We start from the raw sequence: 26979 nt of genomic DNA on the forward strand, positions 1-26979 counted from the left end.
TATTATCTATATTTTATGTCTATATATGTTGAATTGCTAGGAAATACAGTTTCTGTGTTTGTATATACTGTTTTAAATGACAATATTGCAATATAAATATATGTGGTTTTAATTTTCCTATTCAAATGTATCTAAAGTTTTATAATTAATTTTTCATTTGTGTTCTTGTGGACCAGCATTATGATTCTTAAGTGTCTATTAAAACTTGATATAATTTTATTTATTTTTAAAAAAATTTATTAACTAAAGAATTGAACATTTATCTTTAATATAGTTAATATGTCTATTAATTACTGTAATGAAGAGAAAAGGAAACACCTATTGACAATAATTATTGCATTTTTTCTGTGATTAGAATGGATTAGAATGCAATTTAAATATATGGTGAAATGAAATTTGTGGTGTGTTCAGCGGTATGTTTTAAAAGATCAATTATGAGATCAGTTAATGAGCCCATCCCCCTACAGTATGGATTGTAACATTGAGAAGAGACATTCCGCAGTGTTATGTCTTCCTATCTTCATTTCAGATTTTAAATATTCCCCTTATAATGAAAGGTGCATGTAAGGCAGAATGAGAAGGAATCTACTTGAACATATCTTTTAAAATTCTTCCCTGGAGAAGACACAATCTGTCACACAGCACTTATTAATGTGATTAGAATATTTTCTGAAGAAAACCAAATTGTACAGCCACTGCTGTAATGTACCTTGGGGTTTTGCTAAGAAATGTCATGGCAATCTGCAAAATTGATTGAAACATTCCCTTGAGTTAAAACCTTGAGTGTGATGTTTGAACAATACTCAGTGAAGCTCAGCTGTGATTCACAGGAATTTCATTATTTTGGATTACTACCATAAAATTTTCTATGACATTTCTGATTTTGTTGTTTCAGTATACATGCATGCATAAAAAGGATTGAAATTAATTTGGAGTGCAGTAAATGAAAAAAAACATGAACTGAAATTCAGTCTTATTCTGTGTCTATATCACATGGGTTTTTTTAAGAGCTCTTTGCATGTGAAATCAACACTACATCCTATATGAACTAAGATAAAAAAAAAACCACAGGCATTTAAGAATGTATTAATTCCAAAGCTATATTTATATACATTAGTTCAAAAGATATGCAACCCAGTCTCAATTCCAGAATTCTGTGTGTCATTTTTGCCAATTTATTTTCACATAAACTAGGAGAAAAAATAGAATGATCAAAATAGATTAATAGCTTTGCTCATGTAATTAGTAAATTAAGAACTTTCAAAAGCCGGAATAAATCTTTTGGATTATTTATTTTACCATAAACATAAAATAAAATCTAATCCAGTAATTTCTATATCAGTGCTACTTAGTAAGAATGTGTTTTTCTGGATTCAGAGTATGTGATGTGTGTGGAGTTTTAAGAGAAGGAGTTATCTACTTAAAAAACCTGAATGGTTCTCCAGTCTCTTTAAAGGGAAGTAAAAGATAGAGGTCTCCAAGATCCAAGGTTTTTCTCTGCTCCTATCTGTATGTCCAGCTGATGGCAAGACTAAGCATGTATTCCAAAGATGTATGTACGGCTGGCCACACAGGATGGAGGCAAATGTCTTATTGGTCCAACAGAAATACCAGCAGCCCTGAAACAGCCATGAACCCCACAGGCAACCAAATTCTATTTCTCCATCCAGGCTGAGGGGAAAAGGAGTCTATTAGAAGTGACACTCACACATGCACATATGTGCATGTGCTCCCCCAGCCTGATCCAGGAGCTGGACTCCACATTCTACTCCTACCAGGTTCTGCCTGATCTGTGATCAATGGCTCTTTTTCCAGTTGGCCCCTGATCTCATCCTGCTTCCAAGACACTCCATAGTAATATTCACTAGTGGTCACGCATGTGCTCACTCTCTGGACAGAAGAGACATTTGAACACTAGTCAGGAGTAGAGTTTTAAAATAATGGAGGACAGGTTGCCCTGATAAGGTGCAGGGATTAGAGAGCCTCAACCATCTCTCTTTTCTGACACTTTTTTTCACTCTTACCTAGCATGATCCTTTCCCTTATCTTCCTGTGGCCCAAAACATCTCACCAAAAGTTTTATGGTCTCCAACTACCATTTTTAAAAAGTCTCATCTTAAGTTTTACTTAATCTCACAAATTCCCTCAAGTACTCCAGTGTAAATTTTTAATTTTCATGAGACCCAAGATAAGATTCTTTCCCCCATTATCATCAATTACTAAGATGTAACTGCTTTAAGATTGCAGTAATGCATTTAATTTGCTATCAGACAGGAACAAAGGAATTCTGGTTTTTGATAGTACCTCCACTTAATTCTGCTTGTTAAAGCTTATATGTGTGTGCATACCATTCATTACTCTTCTTGTTTCCTGTCTTTGCTTCCTGTACTTTACCAGGTTCATAAACCAAGTGTCCTTGCATTCCAGATACCCATAGAAGCTGTATTTCTTAGGTGTGATTGAGTTGATTTAACATAAAGGTTTAATGCTATCCAGGCAATTTCAGAATTATTATAAAAACAAACAAACAAAAAACAATAACAGACAATAATACTGGGAGCTTCTAAAGCTGCCTGTGAGGTCTAGAATAGATAACCTACAACATCTGAAGGGGCATTATATTTCTTTATTTAGACAGCTTCATCAAGCAGAGTATATCTAGCTTGGATTTTATTACCCTGTTTGGGAAATTTGGGGCTGGTGGTTACAGGGGTAGAGCAAGTGGTGCAGTGTTGGGTCTGTAGGAAGGGCAACTATTTCTTTGCTTTTTGATTAAATTATGTTTACTTTAAAAATCTATTGTCCATGAGAGTACCCAGAGGTCATTACTATTCATCTGCTCTGTTAATCTGCTATCACATGAATGGATCATCTTAAGTATTGTATCATCAGATATACTTGAAGAGACTGAAACAGTGGTTTATAACTTACATGATAAAACTGAAAATAGTATTACATTAGGGATATTCCTATCACTTAAACTAGCTAATGGATTCTTCTCTTTATTTTTCTTGGCTTTTCTTCGCATTCTGCTAAAAGATCATGCTCTAACCCTTAGTTAAAAATGCAGAAGTGATTTAATTGTTTGTCTTGATCTTTAAGTCTTTTTATTGCTACTGTGTTCCAGGAGATGTCTTCCTTTCTACATGTGTGATTTATATATGATGATTGGCAAAAAAAATTGTACTGTTGACGTATGTCACATCTTATTAAGAGACCTCCCCTTTTGGTCTCTTAATAAGATTGGTGATACTACTGATGTGTCATTAGAACTTAATATCATATATTTTATAATCTTTTCTTTCACTGGTGCTACTCAAGGATACTGGTGATTGTAAGAAATAAGGCTTATCTTTTTTGTTCTGCCATTAACTCTTTGTAGTTTTGAATATACATAGTGCCTCATTGGATTTTACAAAAAAAAGGAAACGTCTCTCTTTAAATTCTATGAATCAGATGTCCAGATTTTGCAGCTAAAGGCAAACATTAAACGTGGTGTCAAAACAAAACCTACTGCAAAGATATTTTAATTCCAAAATCAAGAAAGATACCAGTTTTTAGAAAAAAATTATTATTTTACTTTTCCAAATCATTATTCATAATGTGCTGCATGAATTTTACCTCTGGCTTAGTTACATGGATGTTAATAGAGTGACATGTAAATCTAATTCTACTTTTTATAATAGGTGTGCAATTCACCTTCTACACATTTCATTTGGAGGATCATCATGACTACTTACTAATAACAGAGAATGGCAGTTTCACACAGCCATTGGCACGTCTGACTGGCTCAGAGCTTCCTTCACCAATCAATGCTGGTCTCTATGGAAATTTCAGGGCTCAGTTGCGGTTTATTTCAGATTTTTCAATATCATATGAAGGATTTAATATTTCTTTCTCTGGTAAGGAAATACCTGTAATATCTGGCTCCTGAAAATGATGGTATTTTGTTGGGGTTTTTTTCTGTATGCTATATAAAGAAAAACATAATTTAAATTATTTTGATGAATATATATACTGAAAAATTATATGAAAAAAATTTTTTTCATAAGCACAATAATTTAAAAGCAAGTGAATCTATGTGCTACATGATGAATAAGATGGCAGTAGACTGTAAGACACAGTTTATCAAGTGAGAAGAGGAAACAGAACTCGTCTAATTTCAGTTACTGAAATTCCAGATGAGCTGAAGTGTCAACTATTTAGTTTTCATTGTGCCATTTTTTAAATTTGTTTTATTTACTGGAGTTATTTATGGCTCGTATAAGAATGATAAATCCTGTTGTGTCATGCATCTTTAAAACATTGTGAATGTATTAATTTGCCTTACTTTCAACATAATCTAATTATAAATTTAACATTCACACAATAATTTTGTTTTAAAATCTGACACCTGTAATGATATTCAGGTAGAAATATACAGAAATTACTAGACTGCAAGATTACATATATGACTGGTAAAGAACATGTTCTCATAAAAGCTGACTTGGACTTGTTTGCAGAGTATAACCTTGAACCCTGTGAAGATCCTGGGATCCCACAATTTGGTAGCAGAATAGGATTTAATTTTGGCGTTGGAGATATTTTGACATTCTCCTGTTCATCTGGATATCGTTTAGAAGGAGCTTCAGAGGTTATTTGTCTTGGTGGTGGACGACGAGTATGGAGTGCACCTCTGCCAAGGTGTGTGGGTACGTGGTCAGCTGCTTTCATTTGCTTGTATGTGTAGTCATTGTCCATGGACTTGCAAATTCAGAGCATGGAAAAGCATGGTAATACACCTCTTTTTAATGTACTTTCATATTCTCCATGTATCCTTAGTCAATTTTTAACCTTTTTTTAATATATTTGTTATTATAACTATAAGTGGACTTCATAGTTTATATTTGAAAGCAATTAGACCAGATCACTTAGACCAGATTTGTTTCATAAAACTACATCAATTTATTGGAGTACGGTCAACCTGGACATCCTATGTAAGAATCATATCCTCAGAATATCCTTAGAAATGTTATTCTGGTTTTTAAATGATAGCTAAGATCATTCAGAAGAAACACTTTCTGATGATCCCTACACTTTCCACTCACCATAGAAGTAGCCTATATATTTAGATTTGACTAGAAATTTAGCTTTAAATGGCTAAAGAATGTTGACTGAGCTGAATGCTTCCTAAATTATTTGGTTTACAGTCCTGTTGAGAACTGTTAAAACTATAAGGTCTCTAAAAATAGGATAGCTGGTCAAGTGTCTGCATTATTTTTATTTAAGGGGATATATTGCTGAAATTTATTAAAGAACATGTACTATATGGAAAGGTTTATAGATGAAAAACATCTGTATCACTGTGCATTTAAAATTTTTTTTCATACTAAATTGTATGCTAGTTAAACATAAATGTCTTTCAGATGTTAATTGCATAGTAACTATGGATTGATTATATGTTTCCTCTTATTTGTTGATAGCTACTGTATCAACATTGTTAGATTCAAACCACTCCTATGTTTACCTCGGTATAAGGAAAATTATGAATTTAGCTACTGCTTTAGCAGCATTTTTATATGTACCTATAGAAGAGAAGTTTTAGATGCAGAGATGGTTAGAGTCAGAGCAATGGATGAATAAAAGTCCTTTTTGTGTTGGGGTTGATGAATTTTTAACAATAAGAATAATAATGAATGTGTGCACAGTCAAGAAGATAAGTTAATTTCAGTAATAAATTTCAGGAAGGGTAAATATAAAATGAATTAGCAAATTATCAGCAAAAAGAATCTTTCACAACATCATAAATGTAAAAAATTCCTATATAGCTTTCATGACAGAAAAATAATATTTATGTTTGCTTGTTGGAGGAAAAGAGAAAAGCTGTAATAGAAGAAATAAATTATTTTCTATCAACATATTTTCTCCTTACTTCTGGAAATAAAAGGTAGTCTCAACTAGAACAGCTTAATTAGCCATTTTCACCCCTTAAATATCCAGTCTTTGTCAGTCTTGTGCTTAATTTATGTATGTGTCATAATAATGAAATTCAAACAAGACAAGAGTAGAAATTCCTGTCAACCACTTATACTGGACTCAAAATTTATATATTGGTACTGTTGCTCATGTTTGGCATTTTTTGTCAAAATGATTAATGAGAGAATGTTTCTGGTACAATGTGCACTTTTGCATACACACAACGTCAGTTGGAAAGTAACCACTGCTCATAATATTTGTGTTCAGACTGTCAACACAAGAATAAAATGCAAGGAAGGCAGATAAAGTAGAAGTTTGGTGGAAGGCCAAGCATCCCTGTCTGGATAGAACAAAAGCTAATGTGTTGGGTTTTGAGTAGTCAATCATAATCAATTCTCAACCAAATAATTTGCCAGAAAATTAGCAGCTGTCTTTTCTTTTATAATTTAGAAGATGGATAAATACTTGTAATTTATTAATTATTGTTATTATTCAATCTGTAAAAATAGTATTTTTATTAAAATTGTTGACTTAAGACTTAAGAAATTAAATTTTGAAATTAGGAATTATGAAATTAGGAATTTTACTTATTAAGTTATTAAAATTTGAAAATAGAAATTAATATTATTAAATTATTAATAATCATTAAAGAATTAAATAACTAAGAATTAATTTGAAACCAGGAGTTATTAAATTACTAATAAATGAATTTCTGAAATGAGGAATTATCAGACTAATTATTAATTATTAAATTATTAGAATATTATTGATTAATCGAACATTAATTATTATTAACGTTCAAGTAGCAAAAGAATATATTTTTACTGCATTTTTAAGGCTGAATTTCTCAAATTATGGTATTATCTCAATTCAGAAGGGCTTGATGTTGTGCTGAAACAATTTTTATAATAAGATTTTTCTAAAAAAAGGTATAAAGGTTTTCCATTTTTCTGTTCACTGTATGATGCAGCCCTTTTTGGGGTAGATGTCTGTAGTCACTCATGGGGCAAACATAGTTTGATGGTAGCTGAAACTTTGGTGTGTTATCTACTCTGTGTTGGCTAATAAAACTGAAACACACTGTATGAATTGCTACAAAGCAGCTATCACACAGCCAACTGAACAAGATGTCATTAAAAGGGTGTATCTAATGATGACAGAAAAAAGTCCGTAAGCTTTAAATTGCTTTCTTTGAACTTTTCCATGTGTCATGGGTTGACCCTGGCACAGTGCCAGCGCCCCCATGAAAGGTGGATTTTCCAAAGTGGTTACTGTGAGATGTGACCCAGGAACAGAACAAAACAGGCTCCAACTTGGGAATGGAGGGAAAAAAAGACAACATTTTATTAATCTACATAGACACAAAAGGGGAAAAGGGAAAAACTACACACAACAATCCACAATAGAACATCTTCAAAAACACTTCTCCTCCCCCCACCTCTCCAACAAACAAATCCCCTCTAACACATCAATTCTCAATCCAATACCCTCCTTCACACACACTCTCCCCAGTTCATCAGGAGAGAGGAGTCTTCCTCTCACACCATGGGCCTCCCCAGGAAAACACTGCAAAATCCCCAGTGCTTCCATGTCACACACTGCAGCCGCCCGAAGAAAATCTGTAGCGGTGACCATCTTCCTTCCATGTCCAGCGCTCTCACCACTGTCCATGGATCCAAACTGCTCCTTAGGTCCTTTTAAGAATGCTTTGCCCAGTTCCAAGAAGTGGCCGCCTCTCACCATTTGGGACACCTGTCCCCCCCATATTATTTCCCCTGGGGCCTGGGGCTCTCAGGAACAGAGATCCTTCCCTGGAGGCAGAGGGCTCCACCACACCCTCCCCCTCAGTCTCTGTTCTCTCCGCTTCTCCTCGCGGCCTTGTCACTCCTGGCTTCTAGCCAACCGCCTCCCCCAAGGAGCAGTCTCTGTATTATCAGAAGAAACTTGGTTTCGCCCGTGGCTGTGTAAGAGAAAAGTCCAGCCAAAGCCACTCCACTCATCTCCTCCACCTAGGGCACTCTCATCTGCAAGCATTCCTTCACCTAATCAAACTTCTTCTTCTTTCCCATCCTCTTTCCCCTCTCACTCCTCAGCTGGGGAGGATCAGTGTTTTACAGCTTCCAAAAATTCACAAAAAAGGTTAAAAGCTCGGCCCGGTCTGCTGGCAGCTGGGCACCTGCCGCCCCCCCCACTTTCTCCTCCTGGCTGTGCTCCCAGCACAAGATAACAAATTTCCAGCCTGCACAGTCTCTATCATCCTCTCTCCCAGGGGGGCTGCCCAAACCATCCCAGGACTCCTCCACCCCTGCACCTTGCCGGGGCTCCGGCCTTCCTTCCCAGGCCGCATGGCCTCCCCTCCCCCGCCCAGACGCAGCTGGGCAGGGGAGAGGTCCGAGCAACTCACCGGCCGGACTCCAAAGAGGCAATCCTTCCCCAAACCTTCTGCTTTTTTTCCCACTGAGTGTGTTCTCGGAGGCGTACCCAAATCCTCAGTGGCCACACCAAATGCCAATTTCACATCTGGCCACTGATTGGTTTGACCATAACTTTCCAAAAAAAAAAAAACTCACTTCCGGGTCAAACCATGACACCATGGACAGTGAAAAAAAAGTCTCCTTTTGAGTCTAAATAATACATTTGTAAAAAAAAAAAAATCCTACAGTAAGTGTGAATGCATGTTCACTTTTGACTTTATAAAAAAAGCAAAATCTAAACTCTGGGTGGTCCTAAGGAAGAAGCATTTTCCTCAGTATGCTAGGTGTTTGTCTCGAGCTTGTAATACAGAGCAGAGAAATTGTCTTAAGTTTGTGAATATGGAGCTGCTTTCATAGAGTTGTAGTGCCTCTGAAATGTTCTGATGCATTTGGAGCTCGGACATCTTTGCCTACTTGTCTCTATAATTTTCGATGCCATAGATAGCTTACAAGAATTTTCCTGTAACTGTGTTACAGATAGGAACAAACAAGAGCAATTATTATTGCTTTAAAGGGAAAAATAATGACATAGATAAAATTAAACTTTTCCTATCATCAATAATGGAATGAAGATAACTAAAGATCTTTTAGAACACTGTCATTCCTTAGTTTCATGATTTATTTTTGTGCCCTACTGAAGTGATAAACAAATGCACTGTCCATATTCAGCAAACATACTTCTTTCTTAGAATTGCTTTTCCTTTCAGTGAGATGTGGAAAGTTGTTTCTATTATACCAGGTTCTCTTATGTCTTTTTATTTTTTTCTTTCACCTGCCCTTTTCCAGTTTGTTTTGTCATTCCTTGTAAGGCTGTTCAATAGCCAAATTGTACTACCTTTCCATTATAACTGTCATGTTTGAATTTATAGACCCTAATTGTTTCTATGTCTGTGTAAAATAATCTGTGTCTTCATAGCTTCCCAACTGTGTCAAGTCTTTTTCTTTGGCCTTTTTAGAGCTATACAGTTTCTTTCCAGACTGCTAAACCTTCACTGGAAGACATTGATGCTAAAACTTTTTTCTCCTGTGTTACTTTCACTTTTTCTGTTAATTCTTCTCAGAAGGTCCTAAACAGTCTCTAATTCTGGACTTACAGATTTCTAAGGAGCTATGTCCCTTGAAATGATAAAAAGCAGACAAAAAGACATAAAGTATCTACAGGCAAACTCAATAATTTCTGCCATGTTGCATACTTTTCAGATAATATTTTACATGATTCTTTTCCATCAGAGATTTTTTGCCAAGGTGTTCTGAGATGCAGCTTCTTTGCCAAGCTTTAGTTAAAGCGCTTCTCAAAGAACACTGAGAACAGATATTTCAGAAATGTCTGAAAGGTTATATTGTGTGAAAGAAAAAATAAATTCAGCATTGACTGGATATGCATAAATATGGAACCAAGGAAGGAAAGGTGCTACCACAGGAACATCTGTAGTAAGTTCTTTTTTTAGCAGGAGAACCATAAATTACCCTCTGTGCATCTTATTCAATATTCCATTATCTTAAACCGTCTATATAGCTCTATCCATTTCTATGCATACAAAACATTCAAGATAAAGATTGCTTTTAATATATTTTGCTTCAAAAAAATGTCCTTTTGCTAGTTCTGTGATTTCTTTTAATATGTGTAATGTTTGGGCAGCATGAATTCTGAGTTTAAGGATTGTGCTATCCACTTCTAAATGTCATTGATTCATCTCAGAACAAATGAATCCTAAACTTTCTTCTGTTCATCAGAAGTAATTTTATTCCCTTAATTATTTCTTCTGTCAGGTGTGAAAATGTTATATGTCTATTATTTTCTTCAGGGATAGGATTCCTGTAAAAAGCAAGACAAAGTCATTGAGGTATCACCATATGTTAGTATAATAGCATTATGATGTGATAAGACATTTTTTAATATTTCTTGTGTATTTTTAGATTTTTCATCAAGTTTTAACTGTTCCTCTTCCCCATGTGGAAAATTTTACCAAGTTCCAACAGTTCCAGCACTTTCTGAGTTATTTTGTGGAGGTTTTTTTTGGTTGTTCATGTTTTTGGCATAACTTTGTTATTGTTGGGGTTTCCTATCGTGGTATTAAATTAGTTTAAAGGAAATTCATGCACATTGGTAGTTTAAATTCTTCTAATATAGAATGTGGGTTTTTTAATAGAATTTGCCTTGTTAACATTGATTCAAAAGCTCATTTGTTATACTATTTCTTCATCCTCCTTTGATTGATTGCAATGCAGGAGCATATTATTTAATGTATATGGGACTCCTACCCATTCTTGTCAGCCAGAGGAATCAGTTGTGAAAAATAACATTAATAATAAAAGTAAGTCTTTCTAAGAAGGTTTTCTTTAGTATTTGGCCATGGGCCATTTGGCCATTGATGTAGAAATATCTTTTTGTAAAATATTTTTGGATCATAAATACAGGATCTTCCCAGATCTGGAAATATTATCTTTCACTAAAAGAAAAATAATGTAGTCATAAAGCAGCCAAAGTATAATAAAAGTAATTTTAATACACAAACAGCTGCATGAATCTTTTGATGTTGAGATCAAATAGGAAGCAGATAACCTCTATTGCAGATACATATTAAGAAATTTCTGTTAATCATTTTTGTCTATATGAAAGGAAGTCTTGTATTTTGGAACAATGTAAAATAAAAGGAAACCCCATAATTCTTACTGATTGAAGAAGATAAAGTTCTTTTTACTTTTTTCATCAGCATAGGTTTCCCTGTATTTAACCTGTCAGAATATAAAAATTGCCTGGAAAACTTGTGATAACCTTATGACTCATGCTATTCACAGAAAGAAAGCTTTAGCAACAACTTAATCCTTTCAGAATTTTTGTGCTACCATCTCTTTTACTGCTATGTTTTGACAAGAAACTATTTTCTGGTTTCTGCCAGTCTTCAGTTGAAGAGGTAGAACGTCTGGAGACAAACAGCTTTATAAGAAACCCTTTGTTGAGCTCTGAATTTAGATACAGTTTCTGAACTGTTTATTTACAGTCTAGTACAAAGTTGTATAAAGATAAAATCCTTTTTGGAATGCTTCTGCTTACTTGCCCAGTCAAGCTGTTGCAATACAGTCTCCTAACCAAGAGATACCGTCTTTTCAAAACACAGGACTCCTTCACATAGCTCTTATCTTTTGACTCAAAAGGATTGTATTGAAGAAAACAATTTCCCTCTCTCTGAATTTTGATCTGTAGGAGCACATAGAGTGTTTGTTTTTGATTCATAATTATTTATGGCAGTAACTTAATCGGCTATATAGTGAGGAATGTTGCAATATTCTCCTTTTTTTTTTTTTTTTTTAAGCCTTTTAATTCATTGAAGAATTGAGTTCAAATGGTTAAGTTACCCAAGTAGATGCATTTCATTTCTTGGTTACAATCACAATGACATTTTACTTGCTCAAAAAATTTAAATGCACTAATAAACAGCAGTTAAAATTCATCTGTCTTATTATAGAAAGGTGCAATGAACACACATTCATAACAAAAAGCATCACAGTCTGTTACAGTAATTATCTTGTTAAAGAAGTTTTTACTTTTCATTATTTTTCTTTTGATATTTTGTTTATTTCCTTTCTAATACTGAAATGAATCTATTATTTCTGTCACAGTCTGGAAATTGACTTCAGTAATTTACTTACTCTTACATCCTTCTACTTTACAGTAGGCAGAATTAAAGTCTTTGTGAAAATATATCTGGATGTGGAATATTTTTCCTATTCTTTTTTGTACAAGAAAAGGGTGTAGGGCAGGTTCTAAGTTTCAGCTGAAACAAGTAGAATTTTTTTAAAAACCCAAAACTTTATTAATAAATCAGCATGATTTTTATTTCTGTTGAACAGGGAATATTACTAAAATGAAACATAGATACAGTAACAAAATATTTGTAAATTCTGATAACAACTCTAAGTATGATTTAAAGAATTGTTACAGACTCTCTGATCACTGTAATCACTGTAATTTTTCCTTTACTTCTGAAGTACTGTTTTGTTGCCTCTTTTCTATGTTTCCCTGTTTACACATATTCCCTTAATTTCATCCTGGTTTGCCTACTAAGTTTCTTTTTATCTTTCATTCACTGTAATGCCTGTTAAAATTATTTTCCAAACACTTCAAAAAAATTGCATGTGTTTAATATTTGGATTTATTTTAAACTTAAGAACTGCATTGACATTACTTTTTCTGGACACTTTTTTACTCAGCACTTAAATGTAAATATAATTATTATGGTCTTTTTTTATCTTGGCTTTGGTATTAATATTAGAGACTAGAAGGAAGCTGTAAGTTCCATGAAGCTCCATGTGATTTTAAACAATATAACATGTTTAGAGATAGGAGTGGAGATTCTCAGATAGAACTATCTATGCTGCAGTTTGGAATTACTTGCAATATTAATTGTGGACCTTCCCAGTTTGATTTAGCACTTGCTCCAAAATATGATCCTAACTCCTGTTTTTGTCTGAGCATGTGTTTGATGCTTTGTGGTCAGTTGTTCTGTTGTGTTTTTTTAAGCCATAATTTGCACTGACAGGAGGTAAGGAGAGAAGCCAGGAAATAACTGCTGATTTTGTTGGAATTCTGCTGAGAAGTGTACAAAAGAAGCAACTGGAGGACTGTGTGCCTCCATGGAACTGTGATGATGCTATGGGAGAAATTTTATCATACTGTGGGTTTTGGCACTGCATTTACTAAACTAGCTTTCTTGTCTGCTAACGCAAGATACAAAGAATCACAGAATGGTTCGGGTTGGAAGGAACCTTTGGAGATCATGTGGTTCATCCATTTGCCATAGGCAGGAACATTTTTTAATCAATCATGTTTCTCAAGCCCCATTCAACCTGACTTTGGACACTTCCAGGGATGGGACATCCACAACTTGGAACCCAATATTCTCTCTCTAAATTCAGAAAATCATATTGATAAATACAATGACATGAAACACAATGATTGCATCCTTCTCCTTAACAGAAAACTTAGCATGATTGTAAAACATTGGTTTAAATTGTCTTAACAGTTAGCTTACTGCTGTGTTCAGATTTTAAAAAATTGCTTTGAATTACAGTTCTAACATAGCCCAGAGTTGTTGGATCAGCTTAATACCATAATTACCTTGTGCCTTTTGGCTTTTATATCCCTTTGGATTGCAAAAAGAGATCTCACAATCCTGAAATTACAATCATCTTTCTCCTTTCTGTGTAATTCGAAGTGACCTATGCATCTTTCAAATAGGAAATACCCATTTATTTGAGAGTGCAATAAAAGGATCACTGTGATCATGTGGAATAGAAGGTTTTCCACTTCTGCCTAGATTGTGTGTATCCAGCTGTTCCAGGACAAAATAATGTCACCTGAATTATTTGGGTACTTGTTCTATATTGTTGAATGAGATGTAACCATCAAGTATTTGTTCTTTGATCTGTGCCTGATTTGGATTTCTGTTCAATGTCTGCTTCAGCTGCATACAGAAAGGGTAGTTTATCAAGTTGGGGTTTTTTTGTCATTGTTGTCTTTTAATTTCATGTACAAAATTATATTTTAATATCCTTAATGTTACTCAAACAAGTCTGGGGTGGAAATTATAAAAATGTTAATAACAAATAAAAACTTTTAGAATAGACACCAAAGTTTGCCTAAACATCTTCTAAAACATTAAGATTCCCACGTAGTTATGCACAACATCATTACTTATTCTGTGAAATTATAAATCAGTTAAATTTCCAGGTTAAAATAAATGAGATGCATTCTTATGTGGATGACAACTGAAATAATCCTGGAAACAAACATAACCCCAGAAAATTTAGTATTACAATAAAATTCAAAATTAATCTAAATCTGTCAAAAAGACAGGAAATACTGCTGTACTTGCACTATAATGGCCTCTTATCAAGCTTAAATAAAAAGGGAAGCAAAGAATTGTAATAGTTTTTCAGCGTCTTTTTAAAATACGTGGTAACTAAATGCTAAAAATTCCCTAATTAAAATTATGTATGTAGTCCAAAATATGATAGGAATGAAAATTAGTTTATAATGCCTGTAATGAAGCATTGCCACAAGTGCTTACACTTCTAGGGTTTTTGGGGTGATTAAATGAATTGACAGAATCTTTGATTATGGGGTTCAATTTTTGAAATAATAACTGTATTACTTGGAAATAATTAAATTAATTCTTTTTTCCCCTAGGGGTTATGTTTATCTTATTTACTTGTTACTGATTTTTTTTTGTCTATTTATCTGATAGCTACAACATAATATTTTGCTACTGTAATCTGCACCATTGACTATGTTGGTTATCTTGGTTAAAAAATACCAGAGGAAAAGCATCTTTTTTTCATTGATCTATGTGAAAATTTATGTACCTTCACATATATATATTTATTCACATATGTGTATATATAAATAAATACTCATATAAATTTATAGAATCCTTATTCTTTAATTTGCACATCTTTATGAATTTCAGTGTTGGAGAAATTGAAACAAATACAACAAAATTCAAGGAAGGTTCTATAAAACAATATGATTATGAAATGTGTCATTTATATGATTTTAACTCTCAGTGGTTTTTGACATACTTTTACTAAAATATTGCAATTTAGAAATATTCTTGTAGCCTCCAATCACCATCATGATCATGTACTTAAAACTGGATTTTAGATATTAATAAACATTATTAATGTTTAGGTAGGTTACTTTAACATTACCATTATCACCATTACTAAAATATTTACGTGTTCTATTAAAACACACCTTAACTTTTTTTTTTTTTAAATTGCAGCTGAATGTGGAGCCTCCACAACAAATAATGAAGGAATCTTACTGTCCCCCAATTATCCTCTTAACTATGAAAACAACCATGAATGTATTTATAGCATTCAGGTACAAGCAGGGAAAGGAATCAATATTTCTGCCAGAACATTTCACTTAGCCCAAGGAGATGTTCTTAAGGTATGTAATCATGTAATTTATTTGTTATTTCTCAATTTCTAGTATCTCCCATCATTGAGGTTTACCTGCAATAGTACAGTACCAGGTAAGTTGATATAAAGCATCTCTTACAAAATATCTTTCTAAACTGGTTCCATTTTTAAGAAGCTAAAAATTAGGCACCCTTAGGTACCCCCATAGTCTGTTTCTTCACAAATGTTTTTCTGACCAGAGATAACTAAAAAAGAGGTTGAAAAAATGAAACAAATGTTGCCTTAATGGTTATTCATATTGTATTTTTAGTGTTAAATATTCAATTACATCTTTGGATTTGTTTACTTCTACAGTATCTTCATAACTTGAACTGCAATCTAAACATAATAAAACATAACACCCATGACTTTAATTAAACATAGTCTGAAAACTGCCTTTTGTACATGTGTTTTGCACTTTAAATTACTTTATTCTGGTATGCATGGAAAAAAAGAAACAAGAGGGAAAGAAGAATACTACAACCTACCAGAGTTTTATACAGTGATTTCCCCATCTTTGATTTGTTTGTAGATTCTATTATTGTACTCCAAAAAGTATAGTTCCAGATGCATGTATTACTTAGCCATCTAAACATTTAAATTTGATGTTGGTCAGGGTGCCTTTTCACATATGCCATCTGTAATAGCATGCCAATGCAATAAGATATCTGTGATTAAATAATTGTCCAATTGTTCAGAATATGTAATTTAATTAAATTTGCCTCTGTGAAATCAAAGGAACAAGAGGTACCATGACAATCATGTTTGATTTAAAAGAGTTTTTCTGTCATATTCTTATTACTTGTGTAATAAGTACCCTGTACTTATTAAATAAGAAGGATTATGAAAATATCTATTCCTACAAAACAACTCTGATTCATACTGGGGTTTATCTCATCTGACTGTAACCATCTGTGCATTAGGGTGGGGTTTCTGTCCTTAGTTGTCAGACACAAGCATTTTCAAAATGGGCTAATTATACCTAAAATACAAGCAGACCTAAACTACTAATGTAAAATGAAATTTGGCATCAAAAACAAAAAGCAAATCAAATGGTTTTAAAAAAATATTATGCTCTTTTTAAAGCAAAACAGAAGCAAAAAAAAATTAACCAAAAGGTACTAAATACCCAGAATGCACAGGTGTGTTTATTTTGTATTAAAATTATTGTTTATTTTAGAACCAAGTAGATGCCCTTTAAGTGTTACACTAATTAATTTTGGAAGATTTAATTTGAAACCTGTTTAGTATTTATTAAAATGTAGGTAGCATGAAAAAAAAACCCTCAAACCAACCAGATGAACCAACCAATGAACCAACCAGACCAGTTGTTCAAGTAGCTGTTAGCCACTAAAAGCATATGGATGGATTTTTCTCAAGATTTTTAGGTTGAAACCATTCAACTCAATTATTCTAATTTAAAATACATACCTCTGTAGAAATGCAGATACAGTTGTGTACAGTTATATATTCTTCTTTTTCTGATATAATAATTTATGACTTTTCAAGGGCCATTTGAACCATATGCACTTCAGATGTTTGTTTAACTAGACAATCTTAACTCAGAGACTTAGAGAAGAAAATTCTGCTTTAATACTGCTACTCAATTAATGTTAAATTAAGAGCAATGCAAAATTAATTATAAATAGATGAATGCCAGCACTCAGCTGTAAATCTCAGTGGCAGAAATATTTGCTGTATATTGCAGGTGTATTTTTTAAATGAAACTAGTGTTGTGTAATTAGAGTGTTTGTTTTTCAAGTCAGCAGCCTTGAATTATAATGAGCTGAAGTTCTTCCCTATTAAAAAAATCCAAAACAAATTCTAAGAAGTATTCTTGATTATGACTGTCACTTTTTTCAGTCTGACATCACAGCAAGGCAGAGGCACTCAGCCTTTACAATCGTTGGAAGAAATACCTGTAGAACCCAGTGTGTCTTTTCCTGCCTCCTTTCTTAGATGAAATTCTCACAAACTGTCTTAATTCTCTCTTAATTCTGTTTTAATTCTCTCTTGTGTTCATTTGATAGGAACAATTCTTCAGGAAATACATTACCGGTCACACATTCCAAACCTTTTCTCCCAGAATCAGTTATGCAGTTGTCTGTTGGTCCTTTTGTATGATCCTATTCTACTCCGAAATAGGAAATATTTTACTGTTTTGCTGATTGTGGAGAATAACCTTTTGGCTACAGGAATAGGACATTAGGGTTATAATTTAGTTTAAAATGAATCATTATTAGCCAAAAAATGCTTTTAACCTAATATGTATCACCACTTTGTAACTGAAAGGAACTTAAGTTAAAAAATAAAAAAAAAAAAAATCCTCTCTCCAAACAGCCAAGTGACATAAAGTGAATACAGAGTTCCATGTCAGCTGTGAAAGAGGGAGAGCATAGTCATTACCATTTTAAAATCAAGACACTTAAACCACCAGCTTCAAGAGAGGTTTTCCTTCCCCTAAACACAAATGAAGCAACTCCATAATATTTCATGGTTAAAACTCAAGGTTTTAGTGACAAGCTTTGCTTGGCTAATTCATCTCTTTTCATCAGAAGCCAGAGATGAAAATGCTGGCAAGGAAGTTAGTAACGTACTTTGCATGACTTTTTCTTGCAGCTAGGATTTTTAGATCACTAGAGGTATGCTGCTAAAACTCCATTGAAACTTTAAATAGACTGAGTATTCTAATAAAATTTTGACAAGTTCTTTAATGGAGCCATGAGGTCTGCTGCTTGCCGTGTGAGTTAACTGACCATGGATAATGTTTATATCTAACAAGCACTGTGATTGGAACAATGAAACAGCTGGGAATGCAGCCTTAGAGTGAAACAGCATATTTAACACAAATAAATCACCACCCTTACTATTACTTCTGGGACAGAGAAGGAGGAGTTCGCTTTTATCAGTTCTGAACTGGTATAAAACAGAGGTTTCAGAGCATATAATTTGTTTTTCATTTGCTTCATTTAGTATTCAATTTTCTTGTTCTCCTTTCAATGTAACTGCTCTGGCTGCTTACATTAATGGTGTAGTTATTTTTTGGGTTTTATTAGAAACTATAAGAAATATATAAATATGTCTACTTTCTTTTTTTTTTTTTTTTTTTTTTGTGTGTAGGGATATAACCTGCTCTTGAAAGTGCCATATATTGCGCTAATATTTATGAAAGTTAGATGAAGACATATGAAGAATTTAGGATCTGTACAATCACTGCATGCCATTCCATTTAATATTAATCTCTGAAACTCTGTAACACTTGCATCCTTCTTTGCAATTGTACAGATATTTGAGTTTGTGAACTATATTTCCATAATTCAGCATTTTTAGAGTAAACTACCTATGTGGGAGGCAAAGATAAATAATGCATTTTTTCTAAAGTATGAAAATATTTCTACCTGGCTTTTTTTTCCTTGCTTTTATCTCCATCCGCTAATTTTGCTTGTAAGCTCTCTGGTCTCTTCTAGCTGTAAGCAAGTCCTTGAGACATACACAGAAAGAACAGAGTTATCATTGTTCTGCTTCCCTGAATAGTCAATTGATAGTAGTGAGCATGTTATTTGTTGTAAATCTGCTGAGTGTAGAAAATATTCTTTTATATCAAGGACATTTTAACATACTTTTTAATTTACAGGGAAAAAAGGACCTTTATTAAAGTTGAAACTTGGACATGGCTAATATAATTGTTTTCTTTATTTTCAGTAGATTTCAGCACAAATAAAAATGTAGCTGTGCATGGTACTAATTAATGGGTATTTTTTCTGGTAATGTTTAAATTAAAAAAAAACCAAAAAAACCCACAAAAAACCACAAAAAAACCCCAAAAAAACCAAACCAAACCAAACCAAAACAAAAAACAAAAAAACAAAACAAACCACCTCCAAAAATTCTGCAGAAAGATTTCATTGAGTAAACCTAAAACAAAGGAGAAAGGAACATTGACTATGAAAAGGATCTTTTATCTCTTTTGTAGCAGACTATGTGCTTGACTTTATGTAGCATGAGAAATGATGTGGTAGATGATATTGCACCTATGTGGAAAAATTGATTTAAGACTTACTTTTAATAACATTATAAAGCAATCTTTCTTTTTCCTTTTACTAAGGCGCTCACTGCAGCAACAGGCAGGTAACAGCGTGTCAGCAAACAGAACTGGCACTCAGGGCTCTCTTCGGCTGTGCTTGGCTCAGTGCTGTTTGTGCTCCTGCCAAATACAGAGGATTCAGTTTTACTGCATTTGTTCATTGTCTCCTCTGTGGGCCAGATTTTAAATGTGTGCACATGATCCAGTTTTTGAGGAGTTTGGGAAAACACTTTGAAGGGATGTGATATTCAGATCTTTATGCTAATTTGTTTCTTAAGAATCTTCATGTTTATAATAATAATAATACTTTTAGCAATGTCATCCTGAACATGACTGAGAAAAAGGTAATAAATGTTGGGGACAAACCCCCCACCCCCTCATCCCCCCCAAACATATGGACCCTTTTCTGTCTTTATATTAGTGCTTCTATTCGCCTGTGATATACATTTGACAGGGCGTTGACAGCCTCAGTTCTGAGCTGCTGATTTTATGTTATTTCTTCTCTTTATAAAGGAACAGATCTTCATATCCATATGCCTTTTATGTTTCAATGGAAAATCTCAAAAATAGCTCGATTAAAATGCACAAATTTTATACATTCACTTGTGATACTCCCTTGCTAAAATTTTATATAGTTAAATAAATTAACAGAAAAACGGGCATTGATTTCCATTTAAAATTTGTTGGTAATGGAGCCACTTAAGAGATTAGCAAGTTTTATTTGCCCTCTAATTGTAAATGCAAACAACATTTCCTTCAAAAATTGAATATAACATCTATTAGTTCAAATATTTAGGTAGAATGTTTGCTATTAACATCCTTACCTGTAACATTCAAACATATTATTGTGGTATGAAGAACATTAAGACAATTTTCTGTGCCTTTTTTTTTCTTTATGAATTAATAATTTAAAAGACTGGGTGGTTAAACACCTAATAAAAATGGACCTCTGTTTTCTGAATAGTTTGTTACTGGCATAACAAGCATTATCCAGTCATTAATAGATTATCTTTGAATTACTGTTACAGGATGACTTTAAGAAAAATTTATCCAAGTGAATAATATTTTTATAATGATTATTCTTGGACTTATCTTTAGCACCCAAGTGACTTAAATCTAGATGCACTGGCATCTAGATGCACTATAAGAAAGTATATTCATATATAAAAAAATAAGCTAATTGTGCTGCCTTAATTCACATGTAATATTGCCTTCCAAAAGAATTATGAAGTTGAATTACTAATCAAAATATTTATTTCCCACCTAGTTTAACAAGGTTAGAAAGAAAACGTTGGTTCTGCAATTCTCAGAAGGGTCTGCTAAGATTTTATTGGCAAGCTAAATGGCATCATTTAAATGATTCTATAAATTTCCATTTTTTTCCCTATTATCTCAAATGTAGTACAGAAATTAAAATGTGACCTAAATTGAGAGTTACACTGCAAAACATGCACTCATTTATTATCCTAAGGGAGACCCCAGAGTCTTAGGGAGAGGGGTGCTTTGAATGTCTGAAAAACAGCAACCAAAAGAAAAATATAATTCAATTTAGTGTTCAGATGAATCACAATCCTGCCTCAGCCAAATGCAGCTCTCCTACTCAAATGAATCAGTTTCAGAAGTGTTAGATACTTTAAATTCTCTTCTTTCATAGAAATTATATGGGTTTAAAAATATTATACAGTGTCACAGCTGGTTAGCCCATGAAATAGAATGAATATTTACTAATGATATATTTACTAATGAGAGATGCCAGTGGACTAATGTGCAAGATTTAATATGGCAGGACATCTAACAAAATTGACAATAATGTGTTTGTGGGGAAATTCTAACATGAAGAAAATTGGTATCATGACATGGCTTATTCGAAGTTTGTGTGAGACATTGAAAATAGTTGGTATAACTTCTTACCAGCTACCTTTGGTTAAGAATTAGTGGTAACAGATAGAAGGAAATGGTTTACTCTAATATAGTTTTTAAAAATAAAACAAATCCCGAATCCTGGGTTATTATTAATTATAAGTAGGTTCAAGCTGGGTTTTGTTTAAGTCTGTCATGATGTAAACATCTCTGCTGCATAGCAGTAATTCTTCTGAAATGGGTATTTTCCTTTCAGTTGCTTAAACAAAACTAAGTGAATTTCAGAATTAATTTTCTGGATTGAGTGGGTTTTTTTTTTTTTTTTTGGTTTTGGTTTGGTTTTGGTTTTGTTTTCTTGTTTTGGGGTTAGTTTTGGGTTTTTTTCTCCATTTTCTGGCTTGACTACTGGTCTCAGTATAGTTTAAATGAGTTTTTAAAAAAGATAAGACATCTATTTTAATACTGCTTTATATATATTGAAATTATTTTTTGGTTGATGCGCATTAATTACAATTTTTCTTCTATTCTGATTTCTTACTTTTTGTCCATATGAGGACATTGGCTTTTAAATTTAAGTTTGCTTGGAATTTATTTGCTTGTGTCACTAAAAACCAAGGAATTATGTCAAATCATGTGGTGCATCTTAAACTCTTGTACAACTATTTATTCATTACACATACCTAGAAGTCACTTATTTGTTTTATTTCAGCATTTCATTAAAGTCTTTGTTATTACTAGAGACATAAGGACTTCTGGAAAATAGGAGTTAGGTCTGTAGCTCATTCTTACAGATAGGGAACAGGCATCATCATACTCCACATTTACTTTGTTGTCTTACTTCTATTGCTGCTGTATTTGTTATTATTTCATTCTGATGAAGACTCCTGTCTTAAAATGCAAACTTTGTAATTAATAGAATTAAAATAGAATTTAGTACTGCAGACAATTCAGTATCTTTTAATAAGGCTTTACAATTTTCCCTTATTGCCATTTGAAAATTATTCACTTGTCAATTTACTCATTTGAAAGTGAAATTTTTCATAAAACACATCAATCAATGTTTTAGTTATTATAGAAGTCCCTAAATAAATCCTACAGGAAATAATGTTTGGGTGAGCAATTAAAGTTAAATTATAGGAAGTTTTTTTAGGAATTACAGGAATACAACCTGTGCTGTTTTAATGCCACCAGATTTGTAGGGAAATTTCCTGAGAATTATTAGAAGATTGTTCTATATATTTAGTATTCTGATAGATGGAAGAGAACAACACTTGAAGAAAAATAAATAATAAAAATGCAGTACTATGATTTACTTATAGATTACAATACTCTTTCAGCTAACAGAAGCAGTGTTTAAATTTATTTCCTAGTCTCCTTTTACTTCAGTTATATTTTAACCTGTCTTTACAGGATAAAAAGCCACCTCAGGTTTATTTAAGAGGCAAAGTTGGGAATAGGTAAGATTTTCTGTTGCGCCGCCTCAGACTAGAGGCTGATACACATTATAGGTGTTTGCTGATAGGTTGTGATCAGCATGACAATACTGACAGTGAAAGAGAAAACACAGAGATCTAAACAAGCTGAGCTGATATGGCACCTCTGCCCCCTTCTACTGTCATGTAAAAAATGAATTGACATATTTTATACTACATTGGAAATTCACCACACTTAAGTCAGCTTAAGTCAAGAGAGGCAAATATATCTAAATAGTACTTCAGGTTGACTGGCAATAGATCTCCCTTGACAAAGCTGTTCTTCCTCTTAATGCAGATGTACAGAATTGTTTTGTAAGTAAAAGATATTTTCTTTTCTTTCTTCGTAACTGTAAAACTCACATTTTTTACAGATCTATGATGGCAAAGACAACACTGCTCACCTGCTGGGGGCATATACTGGGGCATCATTAAGAGGTCTGACACTAAGTAGCACTTCAAATCACTTATGGTTGGAATTTAACTCGGACATGGAGGGCACTGATGAAGGTTTTCAGCTTGTGTATACCAGTAAGTATTTGAGTAGGAATAGATTTATACTTTTAAAGGAATGAAAATTCTTCTCTCATAAGATTTAAAATGCTGTTAAGTGACAATTATGGAAGAATTTAAAAGCAAATTACTTATCAAAATAATATGCTTTCATTGTTGTACCTCAAAAAACTCAAACCACATAGCATATTGAAACCTGGCTTTGACATCTAATCTAGTACATAAATAACTGTCATTTTTCAATTTTGGAGAGCATTAAAAAAAACAGGGTAATTTTAAGCTTATTGTTTTAGCAGATAAAAATATTGAAGTATGTGAGTAGTTTAAAAGATGCATTGCTTCATGAAGATAAGTTAAAAGTAAGGAAATTTTCCTTCTTAAGACTAATCTCTGATATTTACTTTGCTTTTGTTTCTGAGCTTAGATTATTGTTTAGAACCAAAATGATAAAGAAAAGTTGCTAACATAAACCTATATATGGACTTAAACTATGAAGATGAGGAGAGGAAAATATATTTCTGAAATCTGGCTCAGAGGGTATACGGAAGAAGCTGGATACATCTACTTTACCAAGTGTCAGTTTCTGAAAATTGTTGCACATGACTATTGACATGTAGTGTATATGACTTTTTTAGTGTAAATTTTTTTTGCCATCACTGAATTATTATGTAGAACTAATTTCTATCAAGCAGGACAGGGTTATAAGGTAATTCTGCAATGCAGATATCAACATATTTTCTTCGTCCTTGTGCTCAAATAATTCATTTTTTACATGTTCAAAAATTGTTTATTTAAAAGCTCAACATAATGTTTTTAAGACTAATTCTAATTTAAAAAAGCATAATTCTTGCTGTATGAAAGGAAAATACGTCAAGATAATAAGAATATGTAATTATTTTTCAGATGAAAGTGTCATAATTATATTCTGTAATGGCATGTAATAGAATAGACTGTACCCCATGATTAAAGATAGGATGTTCAGTGCTGTGTAACTATATAAGTGTCAAGGAATCTAATTTTTCATATTTTTATAGGTAGAACCAAACCCATCACTTGAACCTTATCAATAACTTTTCTTGTCTTTTGAGACATTCATATTAGAGTACACTTTCCTAGCCTGAAGAATTCTTAGCCTGAAGAGGGATGAATCTTCTTTTGTTGATAGTGGTAGAATTTAAAGAAAAAAATGAAGTCCAGAAGAAGGTAACAGAGATGATCGGAGGCCTGGAGCACCTCTCCTATGAAGAATGGCTGAGACTTGTGGGTCTTCAGCCTGGAAAAAAGAAGGCTCTGGGGAGACCTTTTTGGATCTTCCAGTGCCTAAAGAGAGCCGACAAGAAAGATGGAGAGGGACTCTCTACAAGGACATGCGATAATAGGATGAGGGGTACTGGCCTTAAATGGAAAGAGGGCACATTTAGATTGGATACAAGGAAGTGCTCAGTCTGAGCTCTGTCTGGGGGGATCCATAAGCCAGAAGAGATGGTGCAGACCTCCCAGTCAGAGCTGCATCCTGTGCTCTGAGGAGTGCCCACCATTCTGCCTTAACGGTGAGGTTGGATGAGCACCCTTGAGCTGTGCAGGTGTTCAAAACCCAGGGCCCCTTTGCTGAGTTACGAGGAGTTCAAGTCTCTCTGCTGGGCCCATGAAAGCCTCACCCTTCAAAGAGGAGTTCTGCCTGTGTGCTGTCCCACACAAACCATGCCCTGGCTGAGGTACCACACCTCTGTCTGCTCTGGTCACACACAGTTAAGGCAGCAAAAATGCTGCTAGTTCCTGTAATTCAGCAATGGAGTTACATGTTCACCCTCAAAAGGGTGACCAGTTAAAAAGTTGACTTTGGTTCTGTGTCTGTAAGAAGGCTGTCCAGAAATGAGGACATATCAGGGATCAAGGCTGATTTGAACTTCTTTTCACAACATGGTCAGAAGTTTTCTTAGAAGAGAGGTCATTTTAAATGGTCAATAAGTGTCCAGACCAACATTATCAAAAATGGTTCTTCATCTGGGACTCATGTTAATGTCTTTCTGCAGCACACACTGTACTAAGAAACAATAGTTTAGGAATGAGAAAAGTTCAGCTCAGAGGTTGTGGAGGCTGAGACATGTTCAGTCACACATGAAATGAGCTGAAGGAAGAACCTTCACAAAGATACAGCATTTCATATACTTTGTTTTTTTTCTTTTTTTCCTGAGCAGCCTTATCCAACATTTACAATGCATTGACAAGTATTTTGCCTGTAAAATAAAATAAAGAAGATTTTTTTTTTCAATAAAGAATAGTAATCCATCAGTTGAGGAGCGATTGTGAAGGGCTACCAACTGTTGACCAGATGGACAGATACTGTGTGAATGATTTGTTGAACAAAGCAGACATGAAAACCCCTTCATTTCCTCCCATATTACCTATGTATAGGAATAGCAATCTGATACAAATGCTCTATTTTTTTTGTCTATATACATTCTAAGCCACATGACAATGGTAAAATTTTTTGATTTAGAACAAAGTGAGATTTCAAGTTGCTTCTCAGTTAATAACAGAAAACTTGATTTGGAATAGAAATTTTTTCTCCCAAATTGCAGTTTATTTTTCCCTTTAAGTTAGCATACCTCCCTGTTTCCATGTAATGCATTGTTATTTTGTTTTCTTCTTGCTTCCTGTCTCTTAAGTGTCAAAAATGTCCAGGTTGTTTGGCTTGAGTTCTCTCTGTCATCATTTTCATTGATTCCTGCCTGTAGTTCTTAAATTTACGAACTACTGAATGAAAAATTAGCATAGGGATTGATGAAAATAGCAGTTTTTCTTTGATGCCACAGGTGCTATTGTGCTGCTGTTGTTACAATGCAAAATAATGAGAAATCTGCTGTTGTTTTGTTTATGAGCCTTTAAATTTCTGTTCACAAGTAAGTGGGCAGTCCCTTTAGCTTCTAGTTTATAATTTATCATAAAATTTAAAAACTGGTTGATATTGATAATGGATTTTTTCTGTCTTTAATTGAACTCTTAGGAAAATTGCATTTATGACACAGCTTGGTCATTCTCTAGGAAAGGTGTATAGGCAGTTATTCTACTTAGACTGCTTAATAACAGATAAGAAATCATAAAGATGACATTATATGTAGTTTGAAAATGATTGATTTCCACTGAAAACCAGAAGATCGGAATTTCTTTAATGTATTTATCTGTTTGATTCTGTAAATACAACATTTTATTCCTCACACAGGTTTTGAGCTGTCACACTGTGAGGACCCTGGTGTGCCACAGTTTGGATATAAAATTAGTGACCAAGGTCATTTTGCTGGAAGTACTATAATTTATGGATGCAATCCAGGTTACACACTCCATGGCAGTAGCCTTCTAAAGTGTATGACTGGGGAAAGAAGGGCATGGGACTATCCTCTACCATCATGCATTGGTATTACACTCTTCTATTTTTTTTTTTTTACTTCTTTACTTATCTTTTGGAATGCAAGAAAGAAAAAATATTGTAAGGATTGTTATATCTGTGTAAAACCTGATGTGTATGATCTGATATGTGTAGATATCTATTTACACAGACACTTATAGTTCTCTCTGCATGTATCTCATCTAAGCCTATCTAACCTGTATTGCCTTTTTAGGTTAAAAATAGATAGCAATTTTTCAACATTTGTGC

General features: G+C 33.5%; 1 protein-coding gene across 3 annotated transcripts in view; it reads left to right on the forward strand.

Annotated features, from left to right (window-relative positions):
* CSMD3 (CUB and Sushi multiple domains 3) overlaps window positions 1-26979 on the forward strand; it is a gene marked incomplete at both ends in the record, with an annotated part of 576542 nt that overhangs the window by 360497 nt on the left and 189066 nt on the right. For all 3 annotated transcript variants that reach the window (XM_084217912.1, XM_084217913.1, XM_084217914.1), the window contains 5 exons: window positions 3687-3902; window positions 4503-4691; window positions 15215-15384; window positions 23186-23342; window positions 26548-26739. In XM_084217912.1, coding sequence (XP_084074038.1) covers window positions 3687-3902; window positions 4503-4691; window positions 15215-15384; window positions 23186-23342; window positions 26548-26739 — 924 coding nt within the window. The remainder of the gene's footprint in view (window positions 1-3686; window positions 3903-4502; window positions 4692-15214; window positions 15385-23185; window positions 23343-26547; window positions 26740-26979) is intronic.

Source organism: Fringilla coelebs (genome assembly GCF_963513975.1).
Source record: "Fringilla coelebs genome assembly, chromosome: 1".
In the NCBI taxonomy this organism is placed as follows: Eukaryota; Metazoa; Chordata; class Aves; order Passeriformes; family Fringillidae; genus Fringilla; species Fringilla coelebs.